Source organism: Neolamprologus multifasciatus, chromosome 19 (genome assembly GCF_963576455.1).
Source record: "Neolamprologus multifasciatus chromosome 19, fNeoMul1.2, whole genome shotgun sequence".
NCBI lineage: Eukaryota > Metazoa > Chordata > Actinopteri > Cichliformes > Cichlidae > Neolamprologus > Neolamprologus multifasciatus.
In genome coordinates, this window is record NC_140457.1 from 21,697,460 (window position 1) to 21,712,093 (window position 14,634).

General features: G+C 41.5%; 2 protein-coding genes across 2 annotated transcripts in view; one reads left to right on the top strand and one right to left on the bottom strand.

The window, feature by feature from the left end:
- The window catches only part of plcb2 (phospholipase C, beta 2), a 28,450-nt gene extending 23,898 nt beyond the window's left edge, over positions 1-4,552 (bottom strand). Inside the window, exons 1-8 of the mRNA XM_085143032.1 lie at positions 4,324-4,552; positions 3,829-3,906; positions 2,544-2,612; positions 1,604-1,744; positions 1,151-1,230; positions 971-1,024; positions 810-885; positions 556-656 (exon numbers count right to left, since the gene is read on the bottom strand). Coding sequence (XP_084999158.1) covers positions 556-656; positions 810-885; positions 971-1,024; positions 1,151-1,230; positions 1,604-1,744; positions 2,544-2,612; positions 3,829-3,906; positions 4,324-4,407 — 683 coding nt within the window. The 5' untranslated portion in view covers positions 4,408-4,552. The remainder of the gene's footprint in view (positions 1-555; positions 657-809; positions 886-970; positions 1,025-1,150; positions 1,231-1,603; positions 1,745-2,543; positions 2,613-3,828; positions 3,907-4,323) is intronic.
- A 3,225-nt stretch (positions 4,553-7,777) lies between these two features.
- Positions 7,778-14,587, top strand: LOC146496584 (uncharacterized). Its single transcript, XM_085143042.1, has one exon. The coding sequence runs from the start codon at positions 8,477-8,479 to the stop codon at positions 9,128-9,130; it is 654 nt and encodes a 217-aa protein (XP_084999168.1). The 5' UTR covers positions 7,778-8,476; the 3' UTR covers positions 9,131-14,587.
- Positions 14,588-14,634: the final 47 nt, after the last annotated feature.

Here is a 14,634-nt window from a genome sequence, read left to right on the forward strand (position 1 = left end):
CTGCGCTTCACTGCTGTATACAGGCGTGCGTATGTGCAACTAATTTATGCAACTTATGATTGCACTGCTGTCCTTCTTGGCCAGGACACTCTCTTAAAACAGATTTTTTTTCATGATTAAATATGAGTTAAATTAAATAAATAAATAAAAGCATCAGCGATGCCCATAAGGTTCTTCATCCCCATCACGGCCAATTTCCTGCCATTTTAGCTCAGGCAAGGCTGCTGAGGCACGAGCTGGAGCACAGACTGGCAGCACAAGACCAGCATATTACACGAGGCACGTCTAACTTTAGTTCGTCAAACTAGAACATTTTTTGCATCATACATTTTGGACAGACAATGACATCATTTTTGAAACGAGTAGATTTAAACACCAGATGAAGAAGGTTTACCACTAACCATTAAATTTTTTTTTCTTGACAATTTGTGGAAGTTTCAAAAAGTAAATGCAATAACAAACTAATTATGAATAAAGCATAACTACAGCTACAGTAGGTGTGTGAAATTCAGGCTGTACAATGATCAGTTAAGGACACTTCTACAGGTTACTCACTAGGAAGTGAAGATCTCATAGATCTCAGGCCGAGGACAGAGGTGTGTCATAAAGCTCCTGAAGGCAGTCTCAGTGAAGACATCAGGCTTAATGGTGTCATACTGATTTTTTTTTAAAAATTGCAAAATTAAAAAGAACAAAACAAATGTGCAGATGGGTTGTCAGAAAACTGCAAACTGTTTTCATTAAGTTAGATAAGAATAAAGTCCAAATTTAAAATGTGTTTCCACTCGAAAGGAGATTTATTTTCTGACCTTTCCTTTGGGGAGCTGTGCTGCTGCCAAAGCACTTTCTACCCTCTTCTTATCCGCAGGGAACATCTTGTAAATACTGAAAAAACATAGTGAACAACTGAGTAGGAAACACGGGTATCTGCTGAACAAATGAACCAGCATGTGGTTGTCCTGAAACTTACTGTTTCACTGGGATCTTCCCATCTTTGTTGGTCTGAAGAGAAAGCCGGACGTATCTAAGATTTAATAGTATTTCCATTAGAATTCCCAGAGCACGTGTTATCCAGCACATGATGTGATTGCATGGTATTATGTTCCCTCATCATCTAGAAGCTGTAGATTACGTGATGATGTTCACTTACATTTTATCCAGGAAGACCTGCCTGCACGCGTTGTTTCTTGCAGCGTTGTAGGTGATCGCAAGAATGTCGTCCGCCCAGTTCTAATGTGCATTTTTTTTAATCCACAAAAATAAACAGAGGTGCTGCATTAAATTCGGTGTCTGCATGAGTTTGGCTTAAAAGGTCATAAGCGTCTATGCACAAGCTCACCACTAGAGGGTGTTGATGCAGAGTTAGGTTAGGAAATGAGAGCAGTGAATGTTGTATTTGAACAAAGCACTATTGAGATTTCATTACAGCAGATTAAATCCGGATGTTGGAGTCACAGAGTCTAATTTGGACTGAAAGGGAGGGGTCGGAGGGGTTGGGAGGGAGAAGAAGCAAAAGCTCCAGTGGTATAAGGGCTAGAGGCCTTTGGCTGTGTTTGAACAGTCAACGGGGAACAGCTACTACACAGATACAGTGGTTTATTACCTGTGTCACTTTTTCCTTTGAGGCAAAGAAGTTATGATAGGTCAGGTTCACCGTGTCTGGACCCGAGACGATAGTCAGGGTTTTGGCGAGATGGTTGCTGTCCGGGAAATCCAAATTAAACACATTTCGGACCTTTGGGTGCTGTGGACAAATAAAATGTATTATTTCATGTTTTAGCTGACTAAACAAATCTAAATCTGCAGCACTTTGCTGTCTGCACAGATTGGACACCTGAAAGGTGCTTCGACACATGCAAATATGCTGACCAGCATATGCAAACATATGCACAACACACTGAGAGTCGCGCACTTGCTTATATATACGCACACACAAGGCGGTCATGCAGAGCACAAGCACACATGTGCTGCCTTCCTGTGTATGATGCTTTACAATCACCTCTCTATGCACGCCTGACGTCAGCATTGGAGCAGCTTTCCCAAAAAGTCCTAAGGGACCAAAAGAGGAGGATGTGCTTTCAGCAGCACCCCATCTGTGATGATGCATTCTCCCTAAGGAGAACAGATTTTTCAGACTTCCCTCCCGTAAGGGATGATGACAGCTGCATAATGCAGCTCTCTGCGGAGGCCAGCGAGGAGTGGGAAAAGAGACGAAACTACAGCTGACAGCTTTGGAGCTCACTCGAAACTCGCTCACAGAAATCTCCCGCCATGACTCAGCCTGTCGTAGGGTGTGTGTTTATGTTTGTTTGCGTGCCAGTGCATCTGTGTGTTTCTGTGGAGGAGTAGCCTGGGTTCATGCATCCACGGTGCTTTTTTTTTTCTCTTTGCAATGCAAATATGTCTGTCAATATTAATGGACAAACAAAGGACTCGACAGATATATTTGCATGCTTGGAGAGATTCCTCCACACAGAGCACAATCATTAAGCTCGATTAAATCAAAGTGAATGCCACAAATTAAATAATACAAATGGACTTACTTTGGGAAGTTTTGCATATTTTCCTATTCTGGTATCTCTGATGGTAGCAACATCCAGGAATGTTGTCTCCTAGAAACAAGAGACAAAGAATCATCATGGATACTAAATTCAACGTGTAGGCACCATTCCAGATATGGATTAGATACAACTCACCCTTTAGCAAAGTAGGAAAAAAAACATCAGTGCCCATCAGTAAAATAAGTGAGTTAATAAACAAGCTATTTAAGGCTGGGAATATTGTAGGGCTGTTTTAACCTATAAATGAGTAAATAAATGCCAAGTTCATTCTGATATTTTTACAAAGTAGGGATAGCTTGTTGTTTTCCTTGTTCACTTTCAACAGACAATACATCTGTAATAGCAGCAGTGACGGGGTGGTCATGAAACAGTAAAATGCTGATGAAAGCATGGTTACTTAACAATATTGTATGTTGGTCATGAGGAGGGTCAGCGTGCCAGAGGTAGATATTACATTTTTCTCCTGTTATTACCCATAAACAAATTAGATGGTTTTTGGGGAAACTGTGACATTTAGCTAAGCATGTTTCCCAGTATTATAGCTAATACTGGTGTAATTACAGAATTATTACTTGGTAATAACTAAATCTCTGTTATTATTGATCCGCAAAGCGCTACTTTTTGTTTGTTTGTTGAATGTATTCTCTTTTTTATTATTTTTTATTTATATTTTATATTATATTTTCCTGACTGTATTAATTTTTTTCCTTTTTCCATTTTGTTTTGTTTTCATCTAAGGCGCATTATCAGGGGGAACATTTGAGAAGCTATTATGAAAGATATCACAAGACAAAGTTAAGAACATGTAGACATCACAGTCACAATAACCATATGATTTCCTATATCACTGCCTCCTGCTTTTAGTTGTGGTGACCAGTATGACCAAATTAAGAAAAAGACATTTCTTTTATATTATTTCGTTTTTTGTGCACCTGTAATTTTTTCAGTCAACATTTGCTTTTTACACCTATTTTATCTTAAAATTTAGTTTTGGTTAACTGTGGTAACACATTTAAAGAAGACCTTGCCTGTTTAGTGAGAAGAGAAAGAGAGGTGAAGAGTAAACACAGCTAGTCACCTTCATTGAGTGCATCACAGTCCAGCTGCACAGCACAGTAGGACAGTGAGCCCACATCAGCACTGATCGATAATCTATACAGACTGCTGAGGCCAGAAGGTGGTGAATGAAGCGCTTACATATCTCACACCTTTAGCAGATCCCATACATTTTACCCACACATCTGAATGCTGCTGGCTTTTCCCCCACCTTGCTTTGGTTAATCCAGTAGACGAAAAACCCTTTTGGATCCATCTTCATGGTGACAGGAACGGTTTTCGTTGAGTCCTTGATAGAGACAAATTTATTCAGTACTTCTTGTATCAAGCTGATTGACAACAGTAGTCATCTAAGGGTAGTGTGCATCGTAAGATGAAGACCGTACAACATTATAGAGGAATAATCTTTGACGTGGTTCTGGTAATTGTTTGAGATGGAACCCGTGAAACAGAGATGCTTTTTGGTGATGTGCCGATACTGAACCTGATATTTAAACTGCATTTGTAGCTATATTTAAGTTATTAGATAAGAAATTAATGATTAGTGTTTTAAAAACAGATGAAAACCATGGAATTTCACAGAAAAGGCTGTATTGCTCACAGGAGAATGAAAATAAGCAACACTTACTGATGTATATTTAAACTCCTAATCACTCTGGTTAATATTCAAGAATCAACAGCTTAATTTTTTTCAATATTCACTCACCTCTGACCACTTGGTAAACCTTTCTCCTTTGACCAGGTAGTCTTTGATCTCTGGAGGATCCAGAAAGTATCTTTTCTTATTCATTGTGTCCTTCTAGAGTGGACTTTGTTTCTGTTAAATAGCTTATTATTGCTAAAATATATCCACTATCTGATTCTCCACCATGGTCAGAACTATTAACCAGCTTATTCCAACACTAGCAACCAAAAGATGCACTAAACTGGAACTCAGCTGACCTGCCTGTGTCCAGGACGCACCCAGGAAAATATGCATTGCAAATTAAGATGAAAAAAAGAAAAGAAAAAAAAACAGGACTGAAGGTTAATCTGTTGCCCATAAATTTACAGTTTATATATGTAAGATAAAGGTTACATAAGTATATGATTCTAACTGTCATTCACTTAAAGTAAAAGCATTCACGTGTTTATAAAAAAAAAAAGATAAAATAATAAAAGGCAGAAATTAGATATTTAAAACTCTTTTTTCAACATACAGCTCCTCCATTAACTGTTGCTGTGACAACAATAACTGAAATTGCTTTTTACTGAGGAAATACTTCCTTTAAAAAGTGATAACAGGGTAATCCTCTGGGTTCGAAAAAGTGACAAAGTTTTTAAGCCCCAAATGAATTCATAAGTGGCATAATGGCAAGACACAACTGGAGATAATGAGGATTTGCTTTTCTTTTAGCTTCCATGAATTGACACTTGGTTTGTTAATGAGTTCCTTCTTTACACAATGAGTTTGAGTTGTCATTATTTATATCAGCATATCATATTATGTATGCCTGCTACTCAAACTATAGTTAAAGCAGCATCTGTTGCACTAAGTGTTTGATTATTTCTGCTATATGTTGTGAATAAATGCCTGATCTGATCACAGACTAGCTTAATTTTGCATTATTGGCTAAATATTTTATGAAATTGTGACCTGTCCAGGGTCACGGTGTCATTTATTATTCAGGGCCGGACAGTGCTGTTTCAACAAAAGATGCCAGGCCATTTGGATAACATTCAAATAAACCTTCAGACAGCGCAATATCTGATGCAAACAGTCAGCCACTAAAGAATCAAAGAAGTGACTTCTGGTGAACCAACCACAGGATCAGTTTATTCAAGATACTGGTGATTTTAATGGAGAAATAAAACCTTTTAAAGAAAAACTGCTACACACAACCTTATCAAACTCACATCACAGCTGGCCACCTCGCTCCCATACCCTACCATACCATAAAACATTGCAATGAAAGCAGTCATTAGAAACAACCCCCATTAGATGTTTGTTAGAGCAGGGCTTGTCACACCCGTCACGTGTAGAAACCTGTGCTGACGCTCATTCTTAGAAATGGATTGGCTGTTGCAAAACAAGTCATTTTCACCTCTGCAGCCAAGCCACTATAATGTAGGTCATTTTTCCACTTTGTATCAATGTAACAAAACTGTAATGTTAACTGTAAACTTAGCATGACACATAATAGTCAATCACCTCAAGGCGCTTTATAAGTTAAAGACCCTAAAACAATAGAGAAACTCCCTCTGTTGGTCTTCCTTGGTCTCTTGTGTTGTGAGGGCCTCTGGATGTCTGGAGTCTTGATCTCCTCCATACCTGCTTCATGCCCTTGAGGACGGGGCTGTGGCTCCCCACACCCTCTAGCAGATCATTACATGAAGTAACCTTTTAAAAACAAGCGCGTCCATGCTCACAGGTGTACACACGGGTGCTCACACACACAAACTACACCCTTTTTGGCTCCTACCTCAAAGCACACTGTGCGCTGTCGATCTTACGTGCTGCACAATAATGTTTAATATTTAGTATTTGCTGTTATATTCCCATATATCATCGTGATGTTGTTTATTATGTTGCTCTCGTTTTCTTCTGCTTGTCTTCTCTTTTTTCTTTCTCAACAGGTGATCCAGGTGATTAATATATGTATTTTACAATAATTCTGATGGCAAAAGAGCCAAACGGGACAGGCAAAAAAACAAAAAAAAAAGAGAAACCCCATTAATCAAACAACCCCCTTTAAGCAAGCACTTGGTGACTCCCTTTTAACAGGAAGAACCCTCTAGCAGAACCAGGCTCAGGGAGGGGCACCTATTTGCTGTGACCAATTGGAGCCGATGGCTAGCACCACGTTGGACTTCATTTTGTTTTTAAAGTGTCTTTAATTGTTTGTGGCATATTTTTAACACGGTGCCCCAGAGATGAAACATTTCCCAGAGATTTTAGTCCATGTTGACGTAGCAGCATCACACGGGTGCTGCAGATTTACTGGCTGCACATCCATGATGCAAATCTTCCTCCACAACATCCCAAAGATACTCTATTAGACTGAGCTTTGGACTGAATGTGGAGGCCATTTGAATGACCTCATTGTCATGTTTAGGAAACCAGTTTGAGATGACCTGAGCTTTGTGACATGGCGCTTTATCCTGCTAGAAAGCAGCCATTAAAAGATGGGAACACTGTGGTCATAAAGAGATGGATGATGGTACTCAGGTAGGCTGTGACATTTAAACAACATTTGGTCCTAAGAGGCCCAATGTGTGGCAAGAAAATATTTCCCCGATTGCCCCACACATTTTCACCACCAACAACCTGAACTATTAATAAAAGGCAAGGTGGAGTCATGCTTTCATGTTTCATGTTCCTGCTGTTTAGTCCAGATTCTGATCCTACCATCAATTTTGCAGCAAATAAAGACTTTAAAAAAATCTTCTATTGTCCAATTGTGATGAGTCCATGCAAACAATTTCCTGTTACTGAGCGTGCTCCTGTAGACCATCTGCTTCAAGGTCCAATGTATGACGAAGTGGTTACTTGAATTGTCACTGCTTTCCTATCAGCTCAAACCACTTTCCTCTGATCTCTGGCATCAACGAGGCATTTCCACCCCGAAAGATGGCCTTTTGGGAAAATCCCAGTAGATCAGCAGCTCCTCAAACACTCACAGCAGCCTGTGTGGCACAAACAACCACGCCAGTTGAAGCTATGCCATCCTGAGGCTCGTTCAGCATGTGGACCACCTCCACATGCCCAAATACACCGAGTGATTGCCTGATTAGATATTTGTGCTAATTAGCAGTTGGCCGGATGTATTTAACAAGGTGTCCAGTGAGTGTATAATAAACAGAAGGTACTTGTTATATAATGTGTTCATTTATTTGTTTTTAACTGCTGTGCGATTTATGCTGAAAACTGGATTTTACGCTTGTTAAATGTGTCGCTTCACCTTTTTCACCTTCCCGTTGGACACGAGCGATGACAAATTCGCTGGTCGCTGTCCATTGTGCTGAAAAGGCGCGTTGTGGAGCAGCCAACAGGTAGGAAACCTCATAAGCGGCATGAAAGCCACTCGTTGTGTATGGGTCTGGCTACGAGTTTAACACGTGATTACGTAAGACATCAACATAAATGAAGCCCCCCCCCCCCCCCCTCTCTGATTGCTCGGAGCACATGGACTACCATCCTTTCCACTCGGGTGAACGCAGTGAAGCTAAAACACACGGTTGACTGTGTTTGTCCCCTCCGCGACATCCTGTTCTCCGTGTGCACTTCTCGCGTGCTGATGTGAAGGAGATGTCGTTTTTCTTTTTGGTTTTTTTTAGGGTTTCTTCTCGGGTTGCTGCACAGCTGCTGCTTCTTTAAGAACCACCACCCGCCCCCTCTCCTGTATTTTTAGCTGAGCCAGCCACTTCATTTGCTGGATAAGACAGACAGTTGTGTACCGTATAATCTCACTTAATCGTTTTAATAAATGACATCAAATAGTATACTGCGGATTCGCCGTGTGCCTGCGGCCAGCTGTTCCTTGGAAACCTCGCACAGGAGGAGGAGGAGGAGGAGGGGGGACATTTGTCCCGCCGCTGTCGGATGCTGAAACGCGCAGTCAGTCAGCCTGTGGATGCTTGATGTCCATTATGAAACGCAGTGCTGCGCTGGCTGCACAATATGAGGCGCAGTTTCTCTGAGATCAAATGAATTACGGGAAATCTGTTTAGGTGCAACATCTTCCTGCGGCGCGGACGGTTCAAGGTGGTCCAGCATCTTCCCTCTGAGCCTCCTGCTTCCTCTTCTCTTGGACTGTGGATAACATAAAGCCTTCAAGACGGAGGGGGTGGTGGAGCATCGAGGAAAAAACAGGGGCAATATGAGAGAGCGGGACTTCATGCCCAATATGGAGAGGGGCAAACCTGCTACTTATACGGGGGACAAAAAGGCTAAGATGGCTGCTAAGACTAACAAGAAGTGGGTGAGACTAGCCACTGTTTTTGCATATGTGTTGTCTGTGTCCTTAGCAGCCATTATCCTGGCAATTTACTATAGCCTGATCTGGAAGCCAACCAGCGCATCCTCTTCTGGTGGGAAGCTGGTGGTGCCCACTCCGACTGCAAATATCTCAACTAACATCTCCACAAACGACAACATGACAGAGTGGAACTCTACGCAAACACGGCTGTTATCTCTTAACCAGACCAGGCAGGGCACAACCCCGCACGGTCCGGCGATTCAGTGGGGTGACAGAGCGGAGAGAGTGGCGGTTTCCCCGCGGGGTGCGGGAGCAGAAATTGCGCACTCGCAACAGGAGGAAGGACTCTACGCGTCTTCCCACGGTCACACGAGCGCGGAGAGGTCGGGAGCTTTGGGTACAGAGACGCAAGGGTCTTCTCAACCCCGCGTGAACCACTACATCCCGTCGAGCACCGCGAGTGAGTCTGTCGCTGAGGACAAGGGGGAAAGGGAGGCGCGCGGGGTGACAGAAAAGCGCGAGCCCGAAGACGCTATCACTCTTCCTCCGACCTGAACGGTGAGCCGAGGTGGCCATGGAAGAGACTGGTCGGCCCTAATCCCCATCACCACACCACCCTTAGATCCCCCCCCCACCACCACCACCACCCCCCACCCAAAAAAGGAGTGTTTTACATCCTCAGTACCGCAGGTCGGGTAACTCACGTCTTTCAAGTGAATTTGCAGAGCCCCGTATGGATACTGAACTGCACATGTTAACAGACATCTTGCTTTTATTACCGAGAAAAGAGGAGAGCTCTCTTCTGGACCCTGTTCCCCCTTAACTATGCGTTTCCTTTTTCTGTTGTTTTAGGCCATCTGTATGCCTTAAATCAGTGTGTGTCTACTTTACCTCGGACAGCTTCTGAGGCCACTAACCTGCCTGTATGTGTGCAACACTGAGATATATATATATATATATATATATATATATATATATATACACACACTCTTTCCTATTCGTTTAACAACATATATGTAATATGGTAGAATCCTTTTGTGTCTGTTACATATATATTGTTAAATGAATAGGAAAGAGGCTCCAGAGATGCTTTTGGTTTTGCAGGACCTACATATGTCTTGCAGACATACAGCTCCTAACATCACTGCCATTCTTCAGCCAGTTTAAATCAATACTACATTATAGCATTTTTAACACATAGGCCGTGTCTCCTTTCATGGATTAAACCCAGGACACCAAGTAGAAGGACCTACGTTATTGAGTTATGCTCAGGTATGTGCATATAACCATGTAAATGTATTCTGTATTTGGTTGTGTACATATAAGGCAGGCATACATCTTTGGGCCTTGACTTAACCTTTAGCATAATTAGATGATTTTTATTAAAGCTATAGTATGTATGATAGGAGGAACAATATCACAAGGTTACAAATGAACATCCTAAAATGATTAATTTCTATGGTTTTATAACAGATGTATGTAACTAAAGAATTATTTACTGACATTATCCTGTATGTTACCAATATTTTATTTATTTAGAGCCATAATGGATACTATAGATTCAAATAAATGATAGTTTTTTCCTAACATCTTACACTGGGTTTTATATAGAGAGTGATTTACATGAACTCTTTGGAGTGCAAGTATAATTATTGATTGATATGAAGGCGTAGGTTCGACAGAAGTAACAGCAGCGCTGGCGCAAAGAGGACTCAGTTTAGAGTCAGTCTTTGTTCTTGGGGTCTAATCAGATTTGGGCTCTTTGAATCACCCGAGTGAACCGTCCAGCTTGTGATCAGAGGGACTGTCGGCTTCTCTCAGAAAAAGAGAAGCCTTCGCCTCGCAGTCTACCACAGTTTTGGTGTGCTGCAGCTCTCACTGAAACCACTTCACACAGTCACATGTGGTGAACTATGAAGTGGAAATAAGACCAACCACCCCGTGCGCTCTCTCAGCAGCATGTGAGGGAGGTGTATTGATTTGCGAGCTCTGTTGTTACATTATACAAAAGAGAGAAGAACACATTACACAATGCCGCTCGGTGCTATTTTGATCCAGCTCCCTCTGAAAAGGCCTGTTTGGCTGAAAGGTTTCCGTGCTGGCTGTGACCAGCGTCACTCACTATCGCACCGAAAATAAAACCACTTGATTTCCTCCGTGCAGCCAGTACCTCTATAATGATGTAAACGGTGATGACATGCACTGTTTTCTTAATGTGACAGATTTGCAGAACCAGAAGCTGAGGTATGTGTGCCGCTGTGCTAAATGGGAAGCCCATTCATCAGGGGAGACAGCAGACACACACACACACACAATCACATAGCAAGCCTTGTGTACAGGAAGACAACTCAGTGACACTGGCCTTAGTTTATAGGATGACTTTGGCAAATGTGTTTCCAGTGCCTCTTATGGCTTTGTGATATATGAAAGGAGCAGCGGGAGGCCTATTGATGAAGGAGTTTATCTGTGGTGACAGTTATTGCAGGAAAGCTACATCTGAGTCAGGACACAGCATCTGACCTCATGACTCTTGAACCCCACCCCCCCACACACACACACACACACACACACACACACACACACCAAGGTAGATGATCACATTATCTAAAGTGAAATCAGTTACATGTTACATAACAGTGTCATATGAGAATAATTTGTCTTGTGACTGAAATCAAATGATGGTTTGTACGACCACAGGAAAGTGAAACTGCAGCTATTAAATCATTGATATATATGTGCATATATATATATATAAAGCTGTATATATAATTACTATTACTCCTAAAAGCCTGAGGAGTATATGCATAAAACGTTGGTAAGAAGAAAAGGAAATTGTTTGACAGTGTCTCCCTTTTCTCTAGAAAACTGTCTAAAAATGTATTTTAAAAAAAATCAGGGTTTACATTTTCTCTATTACTGAACCAAAATAGCTTTCACATAAACAGTTTAACTACTGAACCCAATGCACAAACCCTTTCTATGTCATATTATTGTCAGGTATTGTCACGCTCAATCTTAAGGAAGATTTTTACCTGCATGAACTGCTTTAAATGCTCAGTTTCTTTGCTGGTGTTTATATCCTAGTTAACTCCTGTATTAGTAATCAGAGGGAAAATAGCTAATTTTGTTATTTCAGGCATCTTCAAAAACTCACCCATCTATTGCTCAAACATCTGTTTACAAAGGTCAGCCAATCAAAAGAACGCTGGTTTAAGGGGGTGGAGACCAGACTAGCTAAAACACTGAACTTGGACCACATGAAGCTGCCACCATAAGTGATCTTTTAACACATTTACATTTATCAGACGTTCTGTAGATGAATGTCAGAGTGGTACTTAGTGTTTAAAAGGCTCACAAACATAATTTTGCATGGTGAATGTTAAGCACCCGGTTCGCAGAGACCTTTCCAAGAATAACCTTAGGGAATGAAAGCTCCATCAACGCAGCATTTAAACAAGACACCATCACAAAAGAAAGGAGATGCTGTTTTGCAGTAGTGACAATGAGAAGGAAGAAAGCAAGAGCTTTCTTCAATTAACAAAAGGGCAAACGTGTGGCTCTATTAGGAGCTGATGTAAAAGGAAAATGAAGCTGTGTGTAGGTAAAAAGCGACCAGCTTATTCAAACAATGTCACGAGACTAAAAAAGACAAATACACCAGAGGGTTTTAACTAGATTTATTGCATGATGCTAAGCTGACCTCAGATCAGTATGACAAACAACATATGTGCACCTTGTCGCCCTAGGCCTCTTGTTTCCAGGCCAGGAGAAAGAGGAGGGGCGAGGGCACTCTCCTTGATCACGGCAGCTGCCGAGGCGTGGTTGTTACATGCTTTACTATGACCGGGCTGGAGGGAGATGATGAACAAACCCAGCGGAAACAGACACCGTGTCAGGTTGTGTTAGGGTCACAGGTCCAGACTGGACATCACTTCCGCTTGACCGACATCCATCAGCTGTAATGAAACACCTCGAGAGCCTCCGACTGTTAAATCACTGTTAAAAACCTTGGCTAATAGGAGGCGTTGCTGACACGAGCAGGAAAGCAAAGGAGCGCTTTATAGACAACAGTTTCACACAGTTTTATATTTTGAGCAATTCGCTTGTTTCAGTTTATTCTTAAGTGACGCTGACCTTTGTAACCACAAAGGTCAATAAGTAACAGATTACATCTTGTTTGATTCATTTGTGCAAAAGGTTGAGTTTTTTAAGGAGCGTTTATGTTTTATTACCTGGTACTTACTGAGACTTCAGGAAGTTACTGATCCCATTCAGGAAACTTTCCCAAACCATTCCTAAAAAAAGAAAAACCAAACAAACCACAATCTTGTTCCCACATTTCAGCTTTCACATAAAATAAAGTTGCCAAACTGAATGGAGTCAATCAGCAGCAGGTATACCAGCATGTTGCTGACTGACAGATAAGTAGTATTGATGTTTAGGTGTAATTGTATTTGCCCAGAAGAACTAGTAGAAGTACTGCTTTTACCTCTATGAAACAGCCTGGAGTAGCGACTCTTTCTCATAGGCAAACGCCAAACCAAAGCACCAAAACAGAAGGGCTGCAAACCAAAAAAAGGATGACAGGCCTCGACATCGTCTTGCTTTAAAGCTGCTTGGACCAAATGTTGATCTCTTTTTTAAAAATTTTCCTCAGGATAGCGAGCCTCTCTCCACTGCAGTGCACAGCTGACATAATCCCACACTGCACTTCAATCCTCTAACACAGCCTACAGGACTTATTTCCATAATATCAACACCCCCACTTTGGCGTGCTATTGTGTCAAACCCTTCAAACCATTAGTTAGCTTATAGCATTAAAGTGATCCAGAAGTGTTACAGCTAACTGTTTTTGTGCTCTTGTGTTAAAAAGTAAAAACGGTGTACAGCAGGTCACAAGCTCAAAGGCCTCAAAGGTAGAGCGCTGCCATGGAGACAGACTTGTGAGGAGATAATTAAAACAGTAGCACCTATGGGATCCCACCTGCAGGGCTGAGAGAAAGCTGTGTCTAATGCAACAACTCTTCAGAGAACTCATGTGAAGTTAATCAAATTAAACATGAAAGCAGAGTCTGCAGGCAAGAAGTCAAACTGTATGGACCGTTGCTGCTGCAGCGTGCTCCGTCTTTATCGCACTGGTCCTCCGATAACGTATTAAGAGTGACGAAACAAAAGAAAAACCTGCACGCAACAAATTCATCGACTACTGTGTGTTTGCTCAGGTGCACGAGTAAAGTGAAGTGAACAGGGTGACAAAACGATGCCAGTTGGAGCCTTTGAATACACAGAAAATCTTTATTCATGTGGCGTATGCTTCGTTCCGAGCGGTTCAGCAAATGAAGACATGTTGCACATGGACTCAATTTAGAGTGAGTAGTCTGAGCAGCAAAAAAGGCTGGGATCACACCTTGAAATGCAGCACACACAGGCACATCTAATTACAACAGTGCGTGAACATGTGGGGGGTACTTGCACACTCCCCTCCAACCAACTCATCTCACCTCAGAAACTTGACATTTAAGGAAGGTGACAGTGCAGATGTTAAACAAACTGAATGAACAAGGACTAAACACTTACATATAAAATGCTCTGATTGATTTTCTTCCACTACATGAAATCTCACAGGGAGATTTAAAAAAATACTTCAAAGGGAATCAGTGACCTGTTTTTCACACAGATGTTTCCTTCTACTGATAGATTGCTATCCACATATAATACAGAATAAGGCCCCTTCTTTCTTAATGGATGGACTGGCTTCAAACATTGTGGCTCGCTTCTTGCCTTTTTGATTTTATGTAACCTCCGTAGACACAGACAAGACCGCAGCTCAGAGCATGTCCGCTGTGTTTTCAACTTACAGTTACATAACTGTTTACTACACGGTGGCATTGACGAAAGCCAAAAACTTCTTTGAGGACAGAGCTCCTTTAAGGCGTCTTAATATAACTGTCGCTTCTTACCAAAATAGCATCAAAGGTTGGCAATAAACTTTAAAAAGGAGGGAAAAAAAAATACAACTCACAGAGAAACACAGCTTGAGATTTACTTGGTAACATTCT